Source organism: Haliaeetus albicilla, chromosome 1 (assembly GCF_947461875.1).
Source record: "Haliaeetus albicilla chromosome 1, bHalAlb1.1, whole genome shotgun sequence".
In the NCBI taxonomy this organism is placed as follows: domain Eukaryota; kingdom Metazoa; phylum Chordata; class Aves; order Accipitriformes; family Accipitridae; genus Haliaeetus; species Haliaeetus albicilla.
Genome location: NC_091483.1, coordinates 25,050,952 through 25,077,112, shown reverse-complemented (window position 1 = coordinate 25,077,112; position 26,161 = coordinate 25,050,952). Strand labels below are relative to the sequence as shown.

Sequence of the window (26,161 nt, the reverse complement as noted above, 5' to 3'; positions counted from 1 at the left end):
TGGAGCGACTCCTCTGCTCTGAGGAAGCAAACCATTTGGATGGGCTTTCTTGATGGCTCTGAACTCTGTCACACTGTCATTCAAACCTCTTTTTCCAGCAAGGCCCTGGGCTCTCAAAGAGGACATCCCACCCCAGCTAGGAGACTTACACTCCCGATGGTTGAGGTGAATCGGCTGTGCTTGCACAGGCATGCAGGGAGAGCTGCCATGTTACAGAGTGTGACTCTGCTTGAGATCACACTTCTCTATTGAGCAAGCAAGCCCTGGGAAAATGAAAAGGAGGAACCCACAACTGGAATTGCCGGAGGCCAAGGCTGGCACAGAGGATGACACAGGCTCCGGGTGCTGTGTGGCCTGGGAGAGCCAGGCTGGCTCCAACCCCTGCCACAGCACAAACCCATGCCGAGCCAGGAGGAGTTCAAAGGCAGCAAACCCATTCTGAAGGAGCAAGGCTTTGGCCAGCGCTGTTTCAACCGCTGCCGTGGTTAATGCTGGGAACCGGACTCGTATCATCCGCAACTCTGGCTGATTCACTGGAGACTGAGCGTATTACGTCCATACTAAGCCCAAGGAAAGGGGTGAACTGCTGCTCTGAGTCTCCCTGAGCTTAATCCATCATTTCCCCTCCCTAGCCCCATATCTGAAGAAAGCAAGCAGCATGGGCAAAGTATTTCCAAAAGCCCTAGCTACTGTTGACAACTCAAGAAGCATTAACCTGAATTACTAACGGACCTATCACAGAACATAAAAACTGTCCAGGAAACACTCCCGTGGCAATCCAAAAATACACACTTTGCAAATTCAGAGGCTTATGCAAAGATGCCTTTGGTAAAAAGCCAGAGTGCGGTTGCCAAAAGTCAACAATGCAAGTTTTTCAGATAAAGGAAACCTGACACCTCAAGCCCCAGATTGCCTGCCATTTCCATTTCAGTTTGGGTTTCACAGAATAACCACTGCTGTGGAGTCTCTTCCCATTGAGCCAGAAGAGATGGCTGGGGCTCCCCTGAGTCTCTCTTCAAAGGGAGCTGGAGTGAGAGAGTAGCTACCAACATGCCAAACCACACTGGCTGGCTCTCACCGACAACCTCCAAAATCAGTGTGGCCAGCAGGACAGAAGACCAAGCACTGCTGAAATGAGCTAGCTGAATGCCAAAAGGAGGAAAGGACCAGGGGTATAACCAAAGAGAGGAGGAATGATGACACTCAGAGGTGCTGACCGGGGTTATGGAAATAGGTGGAAGTAGATGAGGCCAATATATTGTGGCAATGGAAATTCTGCTTTTTTTTTTTTTTTTCCCCTATGAGCACTGCAGTAATAAAGATATAAAGGTGGAAACAGCAATGAAAGCTGTGACCTTGGCTTCATTTCATAGGAATAGGAGCCAAATATTACACCAGGAGGCTGGTGACCATGCCTAATACTGTCTGGAGACCATGCCAACTAATAGGCCTGTTTCCCCCGCAAAGTCCAATAGCTTCTGATCTCTGTTCTTCAGAGTCCATATAATGGTCCACATCTATCTCCTGTAGCCTTTGCTGCTAGAGATATGAGGAGCATGATGGTGAAGCAAAACCCTTGAGTTCCACCTACAAGGCAGAGTTAATGGGCCAGCTGCTTCACCGTAGGTTGACGATGCTGCTGGAGCAAACAGGTGGCCAACAGACTTGTCACATTGCCTAGGAATTAAATCATTACCAATACAACATGCCAAAGAACATCCCATAGTCAGGTACTGGGCTCAGTGAACACCTCCAACAGGACTTACTAAGGGCATGTGGTCCTGTGAAGCAGGTCAAGAAAAGCTAGGCTTTACCCTCTGCAAAGGAAAATGCTGCTCTCCAATGCTTCCCCTGTGTGAGAATTAGCACTGAAAATCATAGGAAGAGTGGACCTACAAACCAGCTTAATGTAGTGGCTTGGTCAGGGATCTTGTTATCAAGAACTCTCTCCCTCAGATGAGTTACTGCTCATGGAGAGATGGCTCCATGTTTTACCTGGGCTTTTTCTAGCCTGGGAGCAAACCCTGGTAACATTAGCGTTTGTGCTTCAGCAGTCCAGTGCCTACATCCAGGTGGAGCACAAAGAGTCTTCCTAAAGGTACAGGCATGATAATGGGACACACGTTGCCTCCAGTAAACTGACAAACACATTTGTCTGCAGCAAAAGCTCAAACAGCTAGAATTTCTCTGCTTGCTGTCAGAGAAGCTATAAGAGAAGTGAAAGTCATTAAGGTAGCAGGAGATATTTCTTTAAGTACATGGCACCAGCAAACAGTGCCAGTGGCTAGCGTGCCTCATCCTCAGAAAAAGGTGTTTACAGCGAAGCTGTGCTGATGGTAGTGATGCATTACAGCACCCCGACGGTTGCCCAGAGGAAGAAAGATAGCATAGATGCCGCTGAGAGGTCAGGAATAGCAAAGGGGATTCCACAAGAAACCTCCCTTCTTCCCTTTCTAGAGAAGGGTGAGGATCAGAGCTAGCCATGCCAGGATCCTGCTACGCCCACCGCACCTTGAATGGGGACTTCTTTAGACCCATGCATTTCCCTTGCAGAAAATGACCTACCCGACAATAGGAATGGCACAGCGCTGACACAGACCTCTCCGCTCCGTACAAGCACTGAGAGAAGAGCCACACCACTCCAAGGAAGGGTGCAAAATCCCAGAGCGCTGAAGTATCAGAAAAAAAATCAAGCAAAAAAGGAGAAAAGAACCTAAAAAAATAAATAAAATTAAGTCTACAGCAGCCAGGTATGACAACCACGCCACGTGAAGAGAGTCCTCTGGAGTATGGAAGCACATGCGAAGCACATTCCTTGGAAGACCTGGAAGGGACCAGAGTCTACCTCTGTCATACTGATAAGGAAAAATCACTCACTGTTATCCATAAAACAAATGAGCAAGTGGATCATCATGTAAAGAACACTGAATACTCAGGAAAAAAAAGTATATAAAATATTTTTTTCTTTTAAAGAAATAAACAAGGAATCTATACTTAATAAACAACCGGTTGTTTCTGGTCACCAAGACCTTCAGAAGTCACAGAAGTCGTTTCTTCTTCCATCTCTTCTACACATAAATTAAAAAGGGAAAATTAATTACGCCATTTTTTCAACTGTCAATCGGTTTCTCAGCCTTGAATTAACCAGATATTGAATTAAATCAAATTAATCAAATGATGTGAAAACAGTTGCCCTGAAACCATGGCATACGTTACTCCCAAAATGGGCTTAATATTTCAATCAATGCTGTCTCCAAATGTTTAACCAATTATCCCCTGCAATTTGATTTTGTTTTCTTTAAAACTTCAGCAGACATGAACACCTTTGAATCACTTAATTTAATACAAATAACTAAACAGATTACAATAAATTTGGGCTATATTACAAGTTTGTGTCTTTCAAATCCAAAGTACCAGAGTTTTAAAATAAACATAATCCTTTCAACTTTAAAAAATTTCTCAACCAAGCAAGAAGTACTTTCCATTCTCCAAAGTAATACAGAACATAGACCATATTGTTCACTAATGTACATTCAATCTGGGATACACTGGTGTCACTAATCTAACATGAAATTGAGGTATGCAGAAGACCATTGTGTATCTACTTTAAAACACAATCATCAGTTACTGACAAATTTATTTAAAATATGAAAAAAATTACAATCTGACCCACTGGCTACTCTACTAATCCTGGGATTTTATTTTGCCTGGGGTGCTCTAGGGTTTGTTCAGAAAACATAAAGTAATTGCACAAACTCAGAGGCACAGTTCTCCATCAAGGAAGTCTTCCACAAGAACATGCAAAAACCCACACCAAGAGTGCCTCACAGGTTGATCTAAAGAAGGCAAATACCATGAAAGGCATAATGCTGGAAGAAACACTAGGTGAATGTAGAGGCAGAGGTAATATGAAGAAAACAGAAATGTGCAGATTTACTTGTTCCAGTCAACAACAGTAACTAAAGTTTATTGATTTCAGTTTCAGCAGCTAAAAATCCATGAAAACATTTTTATATGATACAGACAATACTATCCCATATTCAAATTTCTATCAAAGTAATAATATAGGCTAGGTTTTTCTCACATTGTGATTTACTTATCAATTAGTACAATAAAACCTATTTTAAAATGTAAATATTACTAAGTGCAAATAGTTTTTGTATCCAATTGTAATTTAGCTGTTCAATTATATGGAAATATCTAAGTAAAGAGACCAAAAAATACAACTGTTAGCTACAAAAATAGCTGGACACATTCTCAGCCACTGTCTCTCAACTGTTCCCTTTATATCCACTGTAAAACTATTTCCAACACACTAATCACATCTATTCAGAAGAAACTAAAATTATATGATTTCAAACTATTTTCATTAGAAAAACAGTCCTTTAACAACTGCTTTTACTCTTCCATCTAATTATATACTCTTAAAGGCCAAATATTCAAGCCAGTGTGCAAAAATAACCGTAGCCTTTTATTAAGGATAAAACACTAGATAAGAGTTCATAAGAAAAATAATTATGCTCTTTGCCTCTACCAGCAACACTGTCCAATGTGGGAAATTACATTTAATTTTAAAATTTTAAATACATATATGTCAAAGTCTTAGTAACTCTGTACCAGAGATTTACTACAATTAAGTCTGTTCACAGCATCGTAACTTGCTGGACTGCATGGCCAGTTGTTTTCTTGGAGATACTTCACGTAATAGCCAAGATGTTCAAAAAACTACCTTTCTAAAAAGCTCTACCCTAACTCAGCACTAAGTAATCTGCACTTAAAACCCCACAGCCCTGCCAAGAAAACTTACCTATCTGGAATATTTTTGTGACCAACAGTCAAATCAAAAAGATTGAACTGATTAATATTTGATTCTGACATCTGTCTAAGGACCTCATAAGAACAATACGTTATAAGGCTACTCAAATTAGAGGGCTAGCACAATCTCTTTTTTTTTTAACTTTTACCTATGCACCTGTCACACTTTTTATGCAAAGGCCATTTATTAAATGCAAGCAAACCCCCCGATTTCCTATTTCATAACGATCATGGTCTGATCTTCTCCACATTCAATGTATGTTTCTACATAAAACCAAAATTGATTTCAAGTACAAAGCAGCAGCTATCTAATCCACAAATAAAAACTACAGCGATGTTCTACTCTTCCTAAAACAAGCTTGAAGCTATGATTATATTAAAGACACAGATGTAAGGGGATTTTTCAACTTCCAAACAGATATGCAAACAAAGTATTACAATCCAGGGGTGCAGGTAAATGAATAAGCAAGCAAGCTACGTGACGTTTGTGCAGCGTCCTCTCAAATCCTGCAATCCCTTCTAGAAAGTCTGGGTCTACATCTCCCTCTTCTTTACTCATGTTCTTCTCGCATGGCTTGGTCTCAGAAACTTTCCATGCCTGTAACGGAAACTTGAGCCAACTTCTTAAATGTATGATTTCTTCATCTCCACTCATCATCCACTTCTGTTTCTGAGAAGCTCCTCATCATGACACCTGTATCTCAAGAAGCAAAACAGGAAACATCACAGGGATGAAGCAAGGAAAGATGAATAATAATATGCCTCTGTGTCTTTAATAAAATCCCAACTGTCATTCAAGTTCCTTTTAGGAAATAAGAGTTCCTCTCACAAAAGCCAAGTTTTGCCAAACTAGGCATGTAAACGTCGCATGCCAAAATTGGGGTAACCAATTAAATCTCCCGATCTGCACCTCCGCTCCTGACATGATGAGCAGGAAAAATCCTGTACCGGCTAGCCTTCCATACTGTGGAAAACATCATCGGGTGCCAAGCTTGCAGAACTAGTCTGCAGCAGCCAGCTCAACTAAAAGAAATCACTGACCCATCTACTAACTTATCTACTACTGAAAACAATGCAAATTATCTTTACCCAGGACCTGTTTGTCCAAGTAAATAGAGCTCTAGCCCACAACTGAGACAAAAAACAAGGATGTAAGCCTCTCCTCTACTTTCCCCACTGCTCCTTAATCTACGCAACTTCCACACTACCTTTGCGTTTTTACACACTTATCAGGTACGGGAGGAGACACTTCCTCTGCATTACGGCAGTTTAACTACGAGGTGACAAAGGCCTCAGGTATTTTCAATGTGTCTTTGTCCCCAAAATCATGTCATGAAGTTTGGGGGTGGGGTGCAGGGGACTTGCTTATTTGTTTCTCCCATCCAAAACTTGGGATCAAGCAGGCCCAAAGCCAACAGCAGCACTGTTCAGAGCCTAACAACAAAAAGGCAGAGGGATGACTCATGCACAAAATGGAGAGACAGCCATCTTGCGTCCAAACATGCAGCCCAAACCATTTGCCTGCCTCATGATTTTGCCTGAAAGCTGAATGAGGGGGTGCAGGAGAAATTATTTCTGCAGCCTCCCCAGCCATGAAGCCTTCAGTGCAGATAAGCAGGCACCAAAACCATTCTGCCAGCCAGCTTTCAGTGAGACAGAAGCATGAAAGCAATTTTCTCTCTCCTTTTTAGGGTTAAGGCCATCTTTAAATAAACATTAGCACCAAAATCTTTTCCTAGCAGAGGCAGACCTGATCCTACCTCTTATCAGCTACCATCTCAAATTCTCAGAATTCCACCTCCTATCTGAAATCCTCCTTTCTTCTGCAAAAGCACTTGACAGCAGCATGCTCCATACACGGGGCACACTTCACACAGAAAGACAGCATAGTCCTTCACCAACTCCTCCTAGCGAAACGATGCGTAGTTTCAGCTCTCTTACACCAGAAACAAGGGACAGCTGTAGGGACAGAGTCCCATCTGAGCACAAGAAGTCTTGGCTTTGGTTCTTCCACATTGCAGTACAGAAGAAAACCGAGCCTTGGACGGTCAAAGCAAGAAACCCTCTGACAATGCCCTGCGTACTGCAGAAACGATAGCTGTTAAGTAACTGGACAGAAATGTATTTGCTGTGCAGGGATTATATGTTGAAGAAAAATACATATTCCCTCAATTCTGAACTCTTGAAGAAGTCCTTACCCTCACAAGTGCTTAGGAGGCAAACAGTCCTGAAAGCCTGTACCTCAGTGATCATGCCTGCTACTGAGAAACATGCTATTGCCTACTCTAGAAAGGCAACTATCACAGATCTCAAGAGATTACAGAGCACAAAAGCTGAGGCAGCCACACGTCCCATCAGCAGGACATCCATAACATGCTCAGATACCATCCAATTATTTTATACCGCAGTGATCCTTAATCTTTTATCACGATGATCACTGTATACAAAAAAAAAGAAACCACAATTTCACTGTTCCATAATCATCATACCTCCATATTCTCTCTGAGCACCAGAAATTAATTGCGGACAAGTAATTCAATTTATTAGTGACATCCTCACTCATTAATCAGATCTCTACACTCAGCATATGCACCATACAGATTACAAGACATCCAGGTTGCTCACTGTTGCATGCAGAAAAAGAACTGCAGAAAAAGATTAATAGTTGCCAAAAAGATCTGATGCTGGCTGTCACCTGAAACAATTGAGGAATTTTCAGTTTTCTTTTGAAGAGACAACTTACTGGCAGGCTGGTGCTTCTAACTTTGATCTTCATAGCAGCCAACACCAGCAGAAGAATTTTGTAGCTCAGTAACAAAACACAGAAACCTCCTGGACTGTTAACTCAATTACAGTATTTTGGCAAGGAAGCTTTCCCCTTATACCTTGGGGAAAGTCTTAAGATTAAACAGTGCATGTTTTAAAGGCATACGTGCCTCAGTTATTTGGTGTAACTGTTCATGCATCTAATTGCTTTGAGAGAAAAAGTACTCCACGGCAACTTGCTTGGAAAACTGATATTCTTCGTTTCCCAAGGAAACAATGGTTACATAACCACACCAACTGTCCCATGCACAGAAACATAAATTGTAACACCAATTTCAACCTGATCTGATGGAAAAGGATAGAGATTTCACAGGTGATCAATTCCTACAACAGGCTTGCAGAATAAATAACTGAGGCAGCCCCCTGAGCAACGTGCCTGGTTCAGAAACACCAGGGAGACATCACGTTTTGATTAAATTATACTCAAGAACTATGAGGCAGTGAGAGGCTGCTCAGGCACTGTGCTGTTCGGAAAATCAGGGACGCTAATGGTACTGCTGTGTAATGGAAAGAAAGAAGGGAAGACATTTAAGGTACCACAGTGCCACCAAAACTGAGAAAGCTGCAGGAAACTCTCATCTTCACTAGCTCAGCTGCTCACAGAGCTTCTTTTTAATCCACAGAGCAATACAGCAATGCCTTATGTGCCCATCACAGCTTCCATCTTTACACGGGCTGCTGCTGACATGTTAGCAGGCACTTCTCACGATTCGTTAAGGGCATTTGGTCAACAGTTGTCCTCTTTCGCCAATGTGAAACTGGAAAAGTAGACATACACTGAAGCAGAGGTGGCCTCAGAAAACCCTAAAAAAAACCCCAAAACCCAAAAACGCTTCTCAAACCCTTTCAACAAGATCCTACCCAGTCAGGGTAAGCTAAGCACTGCCACAACAGGTCAGATTGCTGGCCATCTGTTTGAGAATCCTGCCTCCTGTGATTGGGACCAGATGCTTCAGAAGGTGGAACAGCTCGCGTAGTGAACAATGATGTAATTCACCCAAAGGGGAAATTCCTTCCTGACCTCATCAATTAGCATGAAGGTTTATATGCTTAATTTATTTTTAATCCTATTTACTGCAACTCCGGACATTGTCATTATATATATAAACGTCCAGGTCTGCTTGGAATCCAACTAAACTTTTGGCCTCCGTAATATCACGTGGTATAATTATGCCAGGTTTCAAATGTACTGATTTTCAATTTCATTTAAACATCCCTTTGTTCTTACACTATGGGAACTAGCACAGCGATTAACCACCTCTCTTCCTTTTCTGAGGGCTCCAGCCTGGCTTGCACTGTAAGCTCCCATGCCATACTGTGCTCTGTTACAGAGCAGGAACATAATCTGAGGGCCTATAAAACAACAACTTAGCAACCTCTATCAGTTATCCAGCTACATTTCTATACACTAAATTTCTGGGATCTGTTGGAAGCTGGCAGCTCCAGCAGAATTTCATCAGGCCCCACCCTCTTCCAGATCTTGCAAGCTCACTTCTCTGATGTTTTCCACTCCAGAGCTGCCACCCTTATAAGCAAACTGTTCTGCCCTGTGTTGTGCTCTTTGAACCCCCCCCAGATTCTGCTAAGTTTAGTTATAAAAGAACAGACAAGAAGCATACTAGGCTGGGCTTTTCAAGGTCACACAGGAACCTCTCCCTCTGAGCAAAGAATTTCCCTCCCATCTTCATGCCTGAATAAAGACCAACAGTGTCCGACCAAGCAAAACCAATCGCATTTTGCTCTTGGCTGATGTTCCTGCGGGCTCTCCTGCACAGGTTCCTCTGTGCAATGACTTTAGCCTATGTTGTTACTTATGGATGAGCTCATGCCATAGTCACCATCACTATTATGCCAAGTACTTACTAAAACTCCAGTGCAATTAGTCACTGCTGTTTCTGCTCACACAAGGCTTGCGAGAGGCATCAAGGTATAAAGCCACACCTTCATTCAACAAAAGTTTGGTGAGGAAAAAAAAATGTATGCAAGCGGCAGACGAGGAAGGGAGACTCTTAGAACAAACTTGAGATTCTGGATCCTCTCATCTCCCCAAAACATAGTCCTGCTTTCAGTAACTATTTGGGCTGCATTTTCTTCTCCCAGCCTCTGGAATTAAAACTTTGGACCCCAGGCCACAGGTTCTTAATCCCAAAGTCTTTAGGAGAGAAAGAGTAGGTCTGGCTGGTATCCTATGGGAAGATGGCCCCCCAAGGAGATGACAGAGATTTTTACAGCATCTGTGAGAAACACCACATAGCCATCACTGTTTTACCACAGGCTTGGAACTGGTGAATTATGGCAAGGGAATACTTCTTTGCCTAAACCAAAAAGAAAATCACAGCATTTCATCCCTCCTTAGAAGGATCTTCAGGCAAGCAAGCAACCTGTCGAGAGAAAACTCCTGTCCCAGCCTATGGTCCATAAACAAATGGAGCTCTTTAATGATCAAAATCGCAATAACAGAACTTGTAACAGGCACCAATTAGCCAACTGTTAGCTCATTAAGTAATACAACCATATGTAACTTCTTTCTCTATTTGAGTATCATATACTGATTAAAGTCAATAAAATCACCGGTCTTAAACACAATTAAAATGTCCCATTGCATACCTCTCAATGACCTCCCCATGCTGTTTAGTAGTTACACAGCAGTCTTAGAAACTCTGTTCCAGAGCAATGATCTTAATACTTTCTTTCCAAGAGGCCATAAATGCTTTTCTGTTCTTCTGTCTCACATGTATGAAGACAACATACTGAATTGAGTGCTTCTACAATGCTCTTAGGCAATGCTCAAACAGCGGTCCAAGCCACAAGTTTCAGAGTACTGACATACCAACATCCCTAGGACCTCTGATCAGCCTTTGAGTGGTTTGCCTTTGGCATTTCAGTATTTGCTGAGGTTGAAAGAGAAGACAGTAATGATATAGAACAATTCTCCCATCAGCAGTGGCAAAAGTCATCTTGGAGGCCTTGAGTGCAATGCTTTCACCACTTCTGAGTCATTACTGAAGTCAAAAAGATGCGATATTTTCTGTTTGTCACACACAAAAACAGAGTTTAGGTAAGGAAATCTTTTAACGGACTCAACAAAGGTATTTTTGGCTGCTAGAATTCTCAATCTGTTGTGCTAAAATTAGCTTTAAATAAATATGCAATAGAAGCAGTACATACTTTGCCTAAGAAAAAATCTGCTGGCCACTTACAGATCATGTGAACTTGGTTATTTAGTTGAGCTAAGAACATCAATTATTCCAAGCCTTATCTGACTGTCGATTTGGATCTACTTAGCAATGACGCTGCCACATATCAAAATGCACGACAAGCCACAACTCTTTACCAAAGCAAGGGAAAGTTCCTGCAAACAACAGTTGCTGCCATTTAACAAGATGGTCATGAAGAAAAAAGGTAAGATTGAAAAAGCCTGCATGTCTGCCTCCACCCTTCCAACCCTCCCTCTGAAAAGAAAAAGCAAGTCTTCCTCTTCTGTCAGTCCACCCTTCCTTCCATGTTACAGTATAAAGAAATTGGATGCCTTCAACTATCACTCCCTGATGTCCACCAAATTAAGCTATGGAAGATGATAATCTTACTTTTTCACCTTTTCAAGCTTTTCATCAATCAGTAAAAGGGTTCCCTAAGTTCTGCTCTGTTTTTACAACCAGTGTCACAGAAGTTGGTTCTAATATTGCTCATCAGAGCGTACACCACGATCTGAGCAATGGCAAAATAGAGTCGTTCAAACATACCGAGTACTCTGTGCTGGGTAAAGTTCACAGCAGCTGTTCGAGTCCCAGAAAGACATCTGAGAGAAGCGCCATAAATAACGACATCACATGGAGTCTCCCATTGCACAACCAACATACATACATCTTTCCTGCTTAGGAATTTATGCTTCACACCCTATGCTGTCAGTCAAGAGCATATTACAAACTATGTTTCCAGGATGACCCAGAGGATATTTTGGAAAGTAATACAGCCCTCCTGCCGGCTGAGTCTTCTCCAAATACTCGTTCTACTCCATTACAAAAAAGACAAATGTTTCTATAATCTTGTCCAAATTGCGATCTTTCTCAGGAGCAAGCTATAGAACCACGTGTGCCTTTTATACATCATGGATGTCTAAAACCAGTTCCAGCACGTCTGACAGCCTGACAGAAACTGAAGGGGACTACTCCTTCGCAGACGCAGGATCTAAGTTTTTCTTCAGATGTGCAAATGTAAGCTATTTTCTCAGACTCCAATTTCAGCAAATCCCTAACTTGAGCAGCCCCTTTTTAGGATTCTTAATTCATTTTACTGTTAGAATAAAATTAAACCCAGTTCTCCTAAAACATCTCATTCCTAGGCCTCTGCAAGGGGAGAATCGCTTTTCAAAGGAGTGCCTAGTTATAATTCAGAAAGAAGACACACGGCTGTTTTATAAAAATGAGGGGGTTTTGTTGGGTTTTTTTTTCCTTTTTCTGGAGTTTTGCCACAAATTGCCTTCGAGGGCTTGGTTCAGAAATTCCAAATTCAGTTTATTGTTTTTCTCATTGAGAACTAACTCCTTTTAGCAATTCTGTTAATCTTGGAGTTTGAAGTTATTTTTATTAAAGTAACGCCCAGAGTTCAGATATTCCATAAAAAGATCAGGAATTATTTTTATTAAAGTAACACCCAAAGCTTAGACATTCCTTGCAAAAATCAGGCAAAGCACCTTCATTCTTAAAACGGTTCTTAGCCTTTTCCTTGTAAACACGGATTTCACAGAGACAACTGAACACTGAGAAGTTTTATCAGCCTTTTTTATCAGAGAGTTGGGAAGTTGGGAAAAAAACATTATTAAGGCAGGATTTTTCCTGCCTAAAAAAATCCGGAGCCTTTTTCTCTTAACACGACGTGTGGTTTTTTTTCCTCCTCCCTTCTTGTCTTCTCTTATGGAAGAAGTAGCACCAACTTCCATTTCCCAACATCACATTTCTCATGAGACATTTGCGCTGGCTTTAAGGTGTTCAACTTCTCTGGTCATACTCGGTATCTGTTCCTTAGCCAGCAGGGAGTACCGCCGACCCAGGCGACACCAATTTCTGATGGAGCTTGTTAGACTACAAGAAACTTGTTCATAGCCCTTAACTCTTATGCCACAACAGAAACAGGGCTGCAAAGTAAAGGATCTTACCTCCATTCTCAGGGGCCTGAGGCACTGAAACCTTCTGCTCTTCAGCGGCAGCCCTGACTCGAGGACAAGATCAAGTGCTGCCTTTTTGCTTGAGTGACTACGTTAATAAACTAGGTGACATCACCCAGGTTCTTTACCATGACTAAAACACGATTTAAATGTTTGGAGGGGAAAGGGAACGCCTTTTGATCACTACTTCCGATTTGGAGTGTTAAGCAACCGCGACTGAAGACTGCACTTTGTCAGCAAGCCTCCTCCAAACGCTACTGCTCTTTAGGCGTAACAGGCCAAAGACATCACAGAGTTAATAACACGTTTTCCTACGAGGTGCTTCTTCCCCATTGAAGAAGGCACGTAGTGACAATTTTTAATCTCTTTAATGTAGAAATTAGGGCCAGGGCAAAATCTTTTGAATTCATCCAAAAGAGAGGTTAAGTTGCAACATACCCACCTTTCTCTCTGCAGCGTGTATAATTTCGGCTTGCTCAATAGCAGTGGCACTCCTGAGTTGAGGAGGACTTTAAAAGGAACGATTATGCTCACGGAAGTAAGCTAACGTGAATAAACTGCCCAGGCAACAGGGAGACATTCCAGAGCCTTGTGCTGTCACCAGGCTTTTGGCCAACACTGCTTAATCATATATGCAAAACACAAATTACAGAAAGATTCATCATAGGTTAGAATATTCTCAATGAATATTCAGCACTGCGCTGAAGAAGTTTCCCTGCAAACCATCCTTGGACGAAGGCACTGGGATCTTCTCCCCATTTTCAGAGCTTCTACTGGCATCAGCAGTACAAGTCGTATAGCAAAGGCTTCTACTGCGGGTCTTCTCAATGGATCAGGCAGTTTTGGAAGGAAAGTTTGAGACCAAGTTTAGCACCACCTGAGTGTCACGCTGCTGAAACTTGTAACTCTTATGGCTATAAGGCACCACGGCAGCTGCTACAGGCTACTTTCTCATCTGGGCTCAGCCAGAACATGCCAATTCATACTATCTGGGCATATAACACTGGACTGAAACACAAAATGCTCGTGACATGAGGGAAGATATTTTCACTACAAGGCCCACAGAGTTTACAATGTCTTCAGCTTTAAACACAGCCACACTCATAGCTTAGAAATATTTAAGACCCTCTTGAGCCTTGTCACAAAATTTATAAAGTTCTATCTGAAAAGCTTTGATCTTCTGTGCAGCACTGAACATAAAACCTAGCCAGCCACATTTTAGTTATGAGGAGAGAGAGAGATGACTTTTCCACCACTTAAAAGAAGATTATAGTTTTCACATAAGATTATAGAGTCATGGTTGTAACTCCATCTGAAGACTGCATTTACAAAGATCTGACAGTTTAGCAGCTCCCATGGACACAACAGAGCGGTCAGATTCTCAAAAACATCTGAGTTATAATTGAGAGCAACTTCTTAACGCTTTTTTGCGGTACCTTATAGATGCAAAGTCTTAACGGCTTTGAAAGCCATCCCTCGCATGGTTTGTGTGATCAGACACCACGAAATCTACATATCATAATAGCTTTTTAAACAGTACTGGGTAAGCTGGAAAGATTTGCCTCTGTACAGCATTCTCAAAAATAAACACAACTAAAGAAAACTTTGACACAATTTTTTTAAAGGTCACACGCTTTCCCCATCCAAGACATCTAATAATTCAGCATGAACAAAGTTCCACAAGAGTTTGAGAATCCATACCTGTGCATGCCTACAAGCCTGACTACTACGAATGGGTGCAAAAAACCCCAGATCTATTGTCTCTACCCTATCTGCCTTTGCTTTTAGGCACCGATTTTTTACTACCAGTTGAAGAAAGCACCTTTTCCTACATGCAATATCGTGAATTAACGGGTAAAAAAATCACTGCTGAAATCCGAGTTGAAACTTTAAAAGCTGACTGCACCTTCTATCCCAAAGCACACTTGTACTATAACACTGAAATATAAAAACCCCAAGAAAAGAGGGTATAGTTTTGCTGGGACAGAACTTTGATGGCTGCACTTAAGTCGGGAAGACAAACCACTACCTGCCCTTCACTCCTGGCTCAAGCAGCATGCTTCTAACGCCCTAGCAAATGCAAAAGGCACACGCCCTGGAAAAGCTTTTGCTTTTGTTACTTCTCCTTAAAAACGTTTTGTCTCGACAAGTAAGTCGGTGAGATACCCGTGCCACTACCTCAGGTCCAAGAGCACAAGCCACTCGAGATTTCTAAGCGCTTCACGGTGCCCCCAGCTCCGCTGAGAGGAAAAGTGTACGATTATTAGCTACAGGCAGAAAGACGGCTGGGCGTAGTAAACCGGAAAGAACGGGTTCATCTTGACATGCTGCTTTATCGAAACATATGGAGCCGCACACCGGACGGCTGCTGGGGAGAGCAGCCCTGGCGAGCGTTACAGAAGATGCGCCACTAGAAGGGAATCGTCCCCGCGCTGCCCGTTCCCCGGCTGACCGCTCGGGTGGGCGGGAGGCCTGAGCTCTCGGTACCGCCACGAGCCCCGCGACGGCGACCGCGGGGTGAAGGCGGGCACCGCAGGCGGGGAGCCCTCCCGCGGCGCACAGAGGGGAAAGCCCACCCGGCCCGGCGGCAGGCAGTCTGCCCGCGGGCCTCAAGCGGAGCCGGAGCCGGAGCCGGAGCCGAAGCCGGCGCCGGCCGGCCGGCCCCCCCCTCCCCGTCCCCAGCCCCGTCCCCGCCCCCGCCCGCGCCTTCTCCTCAGGCGGCCCCTTCCCGCCTCACAACGGCCCCCGGCCGCGCCGCCGCCGGCGAGGCGCCCCCCTCCCCTCCCCTCCGCGCGGACGGGGCGAGGGGAGGGGCGGGGGCGGGGCGCCCCCGCGCGCGTGCCCCGCCGCGGCCCCACTCACCGCCCGGCGGGCGCCCTCCGGCCTCCGAGCAGCAGCAGCGGCGGCGGCGGCGGCGACGGCGGCGGCAGCAGTAGCCGGCGCGGCCCGGAGGCGGAAGCGACGGCAGGAAGTGAGGTCTGCGCGGGGAAGGGGAGGGGGAGGAAGCGCCGCTTCCGGGGGCTGTGTGGGGACGCGCGGCGGGCGGCCTCCGCCGGGCGGGCGGCCTCCGCCGGGGGTGGGTCTCGGTCCCGCGTGAATACCGCTAAGTAACGGGGCGGCGGTGCGGAGCCGGCTCTTCACACGGCCGGAGTAACGTAGGAAGGAAGAGGCACCGGGGGGGCTCCGGGGAGGCAGCGGCGGGAGGAGGCCGGGCCGCCGGCAGCCCGGGGCTTCCCGCGGCCTTCCTCCTCCTCCTCTTCCTCGTCGCCGCGTGGGAACGGCGCTTCCTGCCGCCAGCCCTCGGCCCCGCCGAGTTACGCTTCTGTTCTCCTCGGTGACCTGTCAAAAGGGGCCATCGGCACGGCTGGCACGACGGCAGGCGTTCACCCAAAGGAGCCCTTTTTGCGGGGCAAACCCACGTCGCCGTCTTCTGCCACGGTCAGCGCGGCCCACGTCATGTTTTACTGTCCCTGCGGACTGACGCTAAAGCGCAGATAATTTCAGTCTAATAAGGAGGATGTGGTGAACAAAGCCAAGTTTCCTCATATCTGAGTGGAACTGCAGTGCTGTTTACCACTGCTCCAAGACTCAGTATATTTTAGCACCGAATTGGACAAAAATCTCCTGCTGGGCACGCGCTCCCAGCTCTCTGTGCTGTTTGTTGGCGTTCTGTTCACCACTCGGCCTACTCAAGTCATGTAATGTTAGGAATTACAGCATGATACATCTTCAAGTAGTTTTCATGATTAGATACTTTTATTAAGAAGTAATTTCTGCAGTATTCTTTAAATTACCTGATTCTGTGATTTACCTACAAAGAAAAAAGTAACTGGGGTGTGTTGTCTCTTCTGGATAAGCCATGATCTTCCTGTTGATGCAAATTTTAATAGACCATCCCATTCTTTAAAGCAATTTGACTAAATTAAGCTAGCCACCTTTGCTATTAACATCATAGTATTGGCTTTAAGTGTCTTCTAGACATGCAATTCCCTGTGTACTTCTCAGTTCTCAAAGTTTGTCCAGGAAAGGTTCACAGTGCTGCATACGCAACCCCCATGTAAACACAGAGAGCAGGATCTTTCTGCACTACCGCCAGTGACACTCTGGGCTCTCCGAGCTGTTCACCTTCGCTAGGCAGTAAGGCCACAGTATCTTCATTCACATTTACTGAACGCATTCAGCAAATTCAACAATGCATCATCAAGGAACAAAAGAGTTTCCATGCAGATAGTTACTACCTCGCTTTCTCTAGGGTGCCATCACCAGAGAAGGTAGGAGCTGATTTCCAAGATGCCAGCGGAGAGAGAAATTATTTAAAACATTGGTAAGACTGCACTTCCCTACCCTCAGAGGTTTCTCTGAGCAGGTCTGCTCTGTGTTGGCTACTTTCATGCTGAATGTTTCAGTAGGCACTCGGTTTACTTCACAGGGCTCAGAGAAAAGCTACCAAGAACAAAGTTTTTAGCAGAGTCCCCTTTCTTTTCCCCTGGCCTTCAGCTGTGTATCAATTAAGAGGCATTGAAAATAGCTCCACACTGGCTCTTATCCTCAGCACTGGAAATATATCCCAAGTTCCTACAACTGTGGGCTTCATTCCACTGAGAGCTGTACACTTTCAGTCTGTTTTGGTGGCTGCTGCTGCTGTTCATACTTCCTTGCTGAAAAAAAGAAACACCGGTCAACACCGATTATACCATTTATTATATGCATGCATATATATATATATATATGTGCATGTATGCATATCTATATATATACATATAAATATGATAACAATCAAGAAATAGACTTAAGATGAGAGAATGTAATTTCACCACTTAGCCACACAAGGGGAAGCTTCAGTCACCGGGTGGAACTAGTCCTTTAGCGTATGGCCTTGGAAAGGCCGAACAGTAGGGTCAGAGCAAAATGTCAGTAAATTAATGGCAGAGAACTATGATTCCACTCAGGTCCTTTCATTTAAAAAAAAAAAATTAAAGACTATGTCTTCAGAAGTACTATTACAGATGACCTGAACGACTCATTAGTCACACCGCTGATCTCCACGTCACTCATCTCCTCCACAATATACATGCCACAAGCTAACAACTACATTGACTCCAAAAGTAATCTGGTTAGCAAGGCAAAGGGAGATCAAAGAGTTGTGTGCAGCAGAACAAACACCAACAACGAATGCCAGCAGGCATTTCTCTGTAGGAAGCACATCCTTTGTTGTTCCTACAGAACACAATGGCCTGGTTTAAGAATGTTGACATTAAATCTTTACATTTAAAAAGGGGTTTCAACTCATGAAGCAGTTCTTGCCCGTATTCCCTCTAGGTGTGCATGTATGGCAGATGTGAAGCAAGTACAGATGTTTCTCTGAATTGGACCTCTGGAGTATCAGAGGCACAGGGCTCTATCCTACCTCCAACCTGACCTTCAGCGTTAAGGTGGGAGTGGCAACACTTGTTGGTACAGTAAAACTCTCATTTATTTTCAATTTATGAAGTTGAATTACTCGTGATTTCACCGTCCTCTCAACTTTTACAAATCCATCCACGTCTTGACAATATTCAGACACTCCCAGCTCTTTTTAACTTCAACATCAGATTCATTTCGACAGCTAGAAGAGAACCGCACAGCCGCTCCCTCGTTCCTCGCGCCTCAATCCCGCGACCCGCGCTCCTGCGGAACCCTGGTGTCCCCACAGTGCACGAGGACAGGCAGGCTCGAGGCCACCCCTGCAGGGGCCGTCCCCAGAAACCCACAGGCCCAGGGGAGCCCCCTCCTTCCTTTGACTCACCGATGGAGTACATCTCCAGCTGTTGCCGCAGGCGGATCTTCTTCATGCTGTCGTAGAAGTTGGGCTCGGGCGGCGTCTCGGCGGCTGGGGGCAGGGTGAAGATGCGCATGATCCTCCTCTTGTTCCTGCGAAGGAAGGCGGGGGGGAGTGAGGCGGTGAGAGGCCCGGCCCGGCCCGGCCCGGCCCGGCCCGGCCCGGCTACACGTGGGGCCGGCGCGGCCGCTTCCCGGCGGGAGCCCTCGCCCCGCCCCCCCCCCCCCCCCCCCCCCCCATCGCCCGCGGCCTCCCTCACCGCCGGGCGTAGACGAGGAGGGCGAGGCTGGCCAGCACCACCAGCAGGTAGACGTTGGTGGCCTCGTTCCACGCCTCGTGCACCGAGTAGTCGATGGCGCCGCTGTCGCCCAGAGCCGCCGAGCCGCCGCCGCCGCCGCCTGCCCCCCCGGCCGCCGCCGCCATGGGGGAGAACGGCCGTTAGGGGCGGCCCCGTGGCGGCGGGCGGGAAGTGACGTCAGGCGAGCCGTCGGGGCCGGCGTGAGGTGCTGCGCTTCGGCCTCCCTGCCGCCATCCCGGGGCGGCCCTGAGGGGGGGCAGCGAGGGGACCCGGGCCGGTCCCCCCCTCCCCATGCTTTTATTTCCCCTCTAGCGGCCGGTCTCTGCGGGAGGGAACTTAAGAAGGTGGCATCTTCTGTCCCAGGGGATATGACAGTCTCTGCGCTTTCACCGTGCCGGCGTCTGAGGGGAAAGGCGCAGGCGGGTGGAGGGCCGGCAGAGGTGTGAATTCAGCAGCTCTGAAAGCCTGGCAGGCGTTGAGTCAAAAGCACCTTCACCCGCTGGCGCTCGCTCGGTGACTGTGGAATCGTGGGATGTAGCTCAGCAGTGCCTGGTGTTGGGAGAAAAAGAGGCGCAGATTGTCATGAGTGTTCACTTTTCCCATGTGAACTCAGTTTTGACAGCTCAGGTTGTCAAAATAGAAACGGCACTTTCTGAAAAATCTTGCCTCCTTTTTCTTTTTTTTTTTTTTTTTGTGCCAAAATGGGAGTTGCTGGATATTCAGATGCTGGAGCAACATAGCTTAGTGCTGTGCTCCATATGCTCCTCATGCCAAAAAGCACCATTCTAGGATTGTGCTTTGGTAGAAAAGGTGGAGCAGGGCAAGCGTTTTGGTTTAGAAACTTGAAAATGAGATGCAGATTAACTAGGCAGAGCATGTTCTAACACACACCTCATGGGGGTTTTTTTGTACTGCCTGGTGTGGCATTGTTTGAGCTACATGATAGGTTTGGTGTGCTGTCCTTTATCCTCTCCTGCTTCTCTCTATCCACCTCTGGCCCTGATACTTCCTTTTACCATATCTTCCTTCAGGTACTAGAACTATTACAATGTAGGTGTTTTGGATATGTTTCATCTTTTGCCTTATGCATATTGGGGGTATGTGCTTATGTTGCAGTTACTTGTCTTCAACCTTTATAAGTCAATAAGGGGGAAAAAACAAGTCATTTTAGGGCTTGATTTATGTAACCGATGTCAAACATTCAGAATCAATCCTCCTGTGCCCCAGAAGTGCTCTGACCCCTTACTGAGTAGAGGGAGGCTAGACACATCTCTTGGACGGCACTCGCTTTGCAAATGTCCAACCAGCCTGGGGAAACTCCATCCTTTGGGGAGCCATTTTCACAGTGCAAGATGTGGCAAGTCATTCTCTTTCCATGCTATGGAACAGATGCATTTTAAGAGACCTCAGATCAGGGCATAAAAGCATATGAGTGAAAACAACAATATAAAAAAATAAAAAGCTAAGGCACTGTTATCATGAGAAAAGTTCCTTGCCCTGCATGGTGTGGGAAGGAATAGTAGAGCAGCAATTAGACATAATTCTAGGTCATTAAATCGGGATGGCACCCATGCACAGAACTGTGGAAACCACTAAGAGGAAAAAAAAAAAAAAGAGTCTGTCACTTACGCAACATGACACAAGACAGTTAATTAAGCATGGTTCCACTGGTATTTTAAACAGTTTCTTGTGAAGTTGAGGCTTTTTGTTTGCTTTTTTAGTATGTTGAACTTTTCTGTTGACAGGCCTGACAAGAAAGCATTACACATCTGTGGAAGAAAAGTAGAAAGAATAAACATAAGTAACTTGGGTGCTCTTTTATATTTCACTACTACCTCTAGACCTCAGTTGAGATCAGGCTCCCCTGCACAGGCTGTAGAGAAGCTGTATTTAAGCTGTATCTAAAGGCACTTTTTGTATTAACCCTGCAGCTCTGCTCTGGACAACCTCGGAAGGGGCTGGAATGCCCCAGGACTCTGCACCCAGCTTCCCATCCAGAGGAAACCAAGGCCCGCATCCACAAAGCATGACTTCAGGTCTCAGGGTTTTCTCTGCAGCCTCCAGCATGCAGTAACAGACTCTGCCTCACTCAGCAGGTACCTGATTTGTTTGATTTAATTAAGTGCTCGATTCAAGGCTCAGATAACCCAGCCACCCCTGTCATGCCCCACCTGTGGGGAGGAGCAAGTGACTCAGATTCGCAAATCCCCTTCCGTGTGGACTAAGGCGAGATAACACTCAAGGTCCATACATAAGCATCAACTTTAATGGAAAATTTCTATAGAAACAAGTATTATGCAAATGTTGGCACTTTCACAACTATATCTACCTGAGCTATGCAGCTTTATGGGCAGTCAAGGTCGGCCTTGAGTTACTTAACAATTTTAACCGCTACTCAGTAGCTTTAAGGTCACTCGGAAGAGAAAAGAAAGAGAAAGAGAGAGAGAGAGAGGGAGGGAGATATCACCAGTCCTGGATCCAGTGTTGGACCTGCCAATGGGGGCATTCAGCATAAAGAGACCCATTGCATTGTTTGTCTGATTTTATTAGGCCTGGTTTTGTTCTTTACAAGGGAAAGACGGTGTGGGAGAAGTTTGTATTCTTACTTTGTGGATGTATAATCTTGTCTCAGTCGACTGGGAATTTGGATAACCAACCCAACTTGGCATGGGAATTGGTAATAGGTTTTGCGCGAATTTGGAACAGGACCGACCAAGGGGTTTGTGTAGATCCCCAAACATCAACAGGAGCAGGTTTTAGATTTGCCCTTATATGGTTAAATGTCACAAAAGTATTGGGCACACAACTGCAGTCCGCAAGTTGCAATTGCACCAGAAACTGTGCATGGGGGGAGGTAGCTTCTCCTTTTGAAGACCAACCGAGAGGTAAATTACATAAAAATGGAACATGGAGAACAAACATGCCTTTTATCAATTCCCACTCGAAAATGATAGTGAGGCCGATTTGTGGTATCAAACATGTTACCAGTGGACATGAGCAACCCCGTTGCTGTTATGAAGGGGATACCAAGTCCCTTTACTCAAATTGACTAGCCGCTGTCCAGAAGAACTTTTTGCAATCCCAAATTCCACAGCTAAATGGTGGGATCAGACTCACTGTCAGAAACTGACCCCCAAATCCTGTTCTGCTGTTACTTGGTGGCCACCGCCTCCTGAAGAAAACCCATTAGAACACCCTTATAACATTCCTTGGAGCCCTGGTTGGTGTATCCAACTTCCTCATCAACTTGATACCAGGTCCCTCATTAACCACACTCAATATGAGTGCGCTTGGTCCATCAAACATTTTTTCTGGGAGGAAAATGATCCCCCAATGGATAAGGCATTTTTTGAACCCCCACAATGGGATGAGTCATCCCTTCTTAATTGTACCCATATTGTAAATTTTTCTACTGGCGCAGGCGGTCCCTTTGATACCTGGCTTCTCCCTGAGACCAGAACCCTTATTTGGGATATGTGTTGGGGCTACCTCTCTTATGGTTTTAGGAATAGTGATCCATGGTGTAATGCAACCCTGACTAATGCTACCCTTAGTTTGTAATGTGGTGTTCCTACCAGCCGTGGTTCAGAACACCAAAGGGTTTGGGATACAGATCTACAAGGGACATGGGTGCCCCAGGATGACTTTTATCAATGCTTCACCATGCTCTACCCTGCTCCATGGGGAACTTTATGGGGGTGCTCAGATGGGAAGATGGATTCTCACTTAACTGTTTTTGGTTTATGATGTGCCATTGGTGTTCCCTCAATGTGTCCCTCCAGAACATTTGACTATTATAACGACTATAACAATGGCTGGAGGAAGTGAGATGTTCAAGCACCTCAGGTTAAAACACCTGATTATTATACCTGGGGGGTAAAAACTTCCCTTATGCTTGAAAATATATTTGCTCCATATGTAACCCTAAAAAAGCACCAGTTTGTCTTAGAAAATTTGACCTGGCAGTTACATACTTTGACCCATTGGTCTGAGCATGCTTTTGGGGAATTGGATTTGCAAGTTCAACAGGTGTCAAAGGTGGCTGTGCAAAACTGGCTAACCTTGGACATGCATATTATTGAAAGAACGAGGAGTATGTGGAATGTTGAACCTGACAGAGGGAGAATGCTGTGTCACCATATACAACGCCACCACTGAGAAGAGGCACGCAAGATGAGGAAAATTGCTGCACAGACTGGAGAACTCTTCCAGGCAATGCAACCAAGGAACTGGTTTGAAGGGTCATGGATTACATCATTGTTGAAGTCTCTCAGACTCACGGGGTGGGGAAAATGGCTTGTAAATGTTGCCCTTACGATACTGTGTGGGTTTTTGGTTTTGACATTAGGCCTTGCAGTAGTTAAATGTATGATCTCTCGCCTTCTCTCTTCTTTTTGTTCTGCGATTCTTATCCGCTACGTACAGATCACCATGGTCAAAGAAGGTCTTGGAGTGTTTGAGCCACAGAGTGGTGTAAGGAACAAGTCCCAAGTTATTGTACTGTGAGCCTGGACAATGCCCCGAAAGAAAGTTCCAGAAATCCAGGAACTAGTCACAGGGAGAGGGCTGGTGTCACTCCTCTTGACTGACTGGTGTCTCAACCACTCCTGGAACTGGGGCAAGAGAAGGTTCCAGAAGTCCAGGAACTGGGGCCAATAAAGAGGGGCACGTACGAGTCTCTGGGGCTCTCTATGCTGAATACCGCCGTTGGCAGTTCCAGCACTGGATCCAGGACTGGTGATCTCTCTCTCTCCCTCTCTCTCCTTTTCTCTTTCTTTTCTCTTCTGAGTAACCTTAAAGCTACTGAGTAGTGTTTAAAATTGTTAAGTAACTCAGGGCTGACCTTGACTGCCCATAAAGCTGCATAGCTCAGGTAGATATAGTTGTGAAAGTGCCAACATTTGCATAATACTTGTTTCTATAGAAATTTTCCATTAAAGTTGATGCTTATGTATGGACCTTGAGTGTTATGTCGCCTTAGTCCACACGGAAGGGGATTTGTGAATCTGAGTAACTTGCTCCTCCCCACAGGTGGGGCGTGACAACCCCCAGCCTAGAAGACAGGCAGAGAGAGATTTTGTTCCCCTACATACCCGTCTGAAATTAGCAAATGTTAAGCAGTGTGTAGGACGGGGTTAGGTTAAGCAGCACAACATCTGGTGCTGCAGTGAGTGTGACAGCCTTGCAAACATGAGAAAAAGGGGTGATCTCCCACTTGCTGGCCTGTAGCAATAGGAGTTCTTGGAGTGTAGACCTTCTGTGTGACCTCTTTGAGGAATCTGGTTCAAATACCAAAGTTGGTTGACTCTTAAGCCTAGGGTTACCTTTTCCTGATACACTGGTGTTTCCTTTTATAGCTTGGGCTTTTGTTGCAGTGTTAGGCTCCTGAAACACCTTCAGAAATGGGAATGCAAGCTGCTGTTGATTTGGTCAGAGCAAAGTCAGGCCTTGCAGTTGTTGTTATGTGCACAAGAAATGGTGTGACCTGTCCATGTAGATTATGTAGCATATTTATTTGTAGCTTGGATGGGGTAGGATGGGATAACCAATGCTTGCATATGCTCTTAATGCATGAGGACATCAGTTGTGTTCTATTTTCTTATACTAAAGCTGCTTGTAGGGAAAGGACTGTCATTTGTGCTGTGACTGTATAGCATCTGACCTCCAGGATTCTGGCCTGTGACCAAAGCATGTAGGCACCAAACAGTTAATATATAATAATAATAATATATGGCATTGGCATAAGCTATTCTGGCGAAATGTAGCTAATGGAGACCCAGGCTTAGTGGCCAGGTTCTCAACATTACATGGTAGCAAATAAGACTGGGGAGTTTCAGCTATGGGTCAGACACAACCCCTCACAGGAACCAGCTCTTGAGGAGAAAAACACATAGGTGTGTGATTTAATTAAAAAAAAAAATTTAAAAATCCCAACTTTCACAAAAGTGGGAACTTTGTTCATTCCACAAAGAAGTCTAGCGTGTACTTGATAAAAGCACCCACTTCAGTCCCATAGAGTTATCAAGAGAATTGCTGAAAAGGGTCTTCCACCTCTACAAGGAAAGAATTCACTTTCTGAAAGTCCTTAGCATCCAGCAGCTACTATAAATTTGACTGAAAGCTGCTGAATATTATCAGTTTTGAAAATGCAGTTAATTCATATTCAAAATGTGAATGCTGGAATCTAACAGTAAGCTTGTTCTTTTGAAAATTATGGCCAGAGAATCTGTGTGTATCTCTATATAAATATATAATTTTTAATGGATTTTGAGTTACCCAGAGGTAAACAGAATCAGAAATCGCTGAGACATAAATATCACTGTAATGTAAATATATTCACCATTTAATCCTGATAAATACTGGATTATAGGCTTCAGAACACAGACTGACAATTATTGGAAATCATGTGGTCATCTCAAGTATACAGTATTTCAATTAAAATAAAACCATAAAATCCTTTTTCTTTTTTAAAAGTACCATCTAGCTTATAATTTATTTGGATGAACTCTACAAATAAACGCATTATATCATGCTAGAAGAACTTGCGAACCACTATTTTCTTGTTCCCAGGGTCTCTTGACTGTTGGTAAGATATTATAGCCATAATGATAGAATCGGTTTATGGTTGCAAGTTCTGCCAAATATCTCACAAATTACATTTGGCAAACAGCACTGCCTCTGTTTCACAAAGATAATGATCTGATGTTTTGTTTATGTGGCACCAAAGGAAAATATTGTTTTAGAGCTTGTGATAGAATTTCAAAAAGTTTGTGTGGTATTCTAAACTTCTGATAAGCTTAATAGTTACCACTTTATTAAATCAGGGTAACATGGACTTTAAAAGTATCCTTCAAAAAAGAAAAAAAACCCAAACAACCCTGTTCAATTAAATAGGTTGTCCATTTTATTTCCTCAGCGTTTGTCCAGACCTACATAGCAGCTGGTGTGGATATGCATGCAACACTTCACATTTGATGGTGTCGAACATACAGGTGAATTGCCGTAAAGACTGCTCACCTGTACAGGATTTAGAGTTATAGGATTGCTTTTAGGATGTAGTCTGAAACCCATGCCACACAAGGGGAAACATGCTACATCAGACTTGAGCCACTTAGAAGCCTGCAGCCAGCAGGCAGCTTGGAAAGGAAAACAGCATAACCTTGACAGCGCTATTCTTTGGATTACTCTGAGGAGAAAAAGAAAGGAGCAGGGGGTTTGAACTGAATTTGGGACTCTGCTC

The 26,161-nt window shown here is 44.7% G+C and overlaps 3 protein-coding genes across 9 annotated transcripts in view; 1 reads left to right on the top strand and 2 right to left on the bottom strand.

Moving 5' to 3' along the window:
- The window catches only part of SLC20A2 (solute carrier family 20 member 2), a 59,207-nt gene extending 43,411 nt beyond the window's left edge, over positions 1–15,796 (bottom strand). The window contains exon 1 of the mRNA XM_069782592.1: positions 15,668–15,796. The gene's annotated coding sequence lies outside the window, so the exon portion shown is untranslated. The remainder of the gene's footprint in view (positions 1–15,667) is intronic.
- On the bottom strand, positions 3,321–19,105 carry SMIM19 (small integral membrane protein 19). Of its 4 annotated transcripts, none has more exons than XM_069782720.1 (3): positions 18,883–19,105; positions 18,591–18,715; positions 3,321–5,509 (listed from the first exon to the last, which is right to left on the bottom strand). In XM_069782720.1, the coding sequence occupies exons 1-3, from the start codon at positions 19,044–19,046 to the stop codon at positions 5,457–5,459; spliced, it is 342 nt and encodes a 113-aa protein (XP_069638821.1). In that variant the 5' UTR covers positions 19,047–19,105; the 3' UTR covers positions 3,321–5,456. The 4 variants fall into 4 exon arrangements, with proteins under 4 accessions (XP_069638821.1, XP_069638806.1, XP_069638814.1 ...); XM_069782705.1 differs by lacking the exon at positions 3,321–5,509 and adding an exon at positions 16,540–17,463 and having other exon boundaries at positions 18,883–19,101; XM_069782713.1 differs by lacking the exon at positions 3,321–5,509 and adding an exon at positions 17,484–18,472.
- Positions 15,651–26,161, top strand: part of HGSNAT (heparan-alpha-glucosaminide N-acetyltransferase) — a 29,313-nt gene continuing 18,802 nt past the window's right edge. Inside the window, exons 1-3 of one of the 4 annotated variants that reach the window (XM_069782636.1) lie at positions 15,657–15,781; positions 20,853–21,017; positions 25,838–25,913. In XM_069782636.1, the coding sequence (XP_069638737.1) occupies positions 25,896–25,913 (18 nt within the window). In that variant the 5' untranslated portion in view covers positions 15,657–15,781; positions 20,853–21,017; positions 25,838–25,895. Of the gene's footprint in view, positions 15,782–20,852; positions 21,018–25,837; positions 25,914–26,161 lie in introns of all 4 variants that reach the window. The other 3 variants (XM_069782651.1, XM_069782660.1, XM_069782673.1) reach the window with 3 other exon arrangements.

Bases quoted from the DNA above. Each gene is read 5' to 3' on its own strand.
- SMIM19 (XM_069782705.1), bottom strand. From the start codon at position 19,046: ATGGCGGCGGCGGCCGGGGGGGCAGGCGGCGGCGGCGGCGGCTCGGCG. The intron at 18,716-18,882 runs GTGAGGGAGGCC...CTTCCTTCGCAG, and splicing joins CTCCTCGTCTACGCCCGGCG to GAACAAGAGGAGGATCATGC. The intron at 17,464-18,590 runs GTGAGTCAAAGG...TCTTTTTTTCAG, and splicing joins GCTGGAGATGTACTCCATCG to CAAGGAAGTATGAACAGCAG.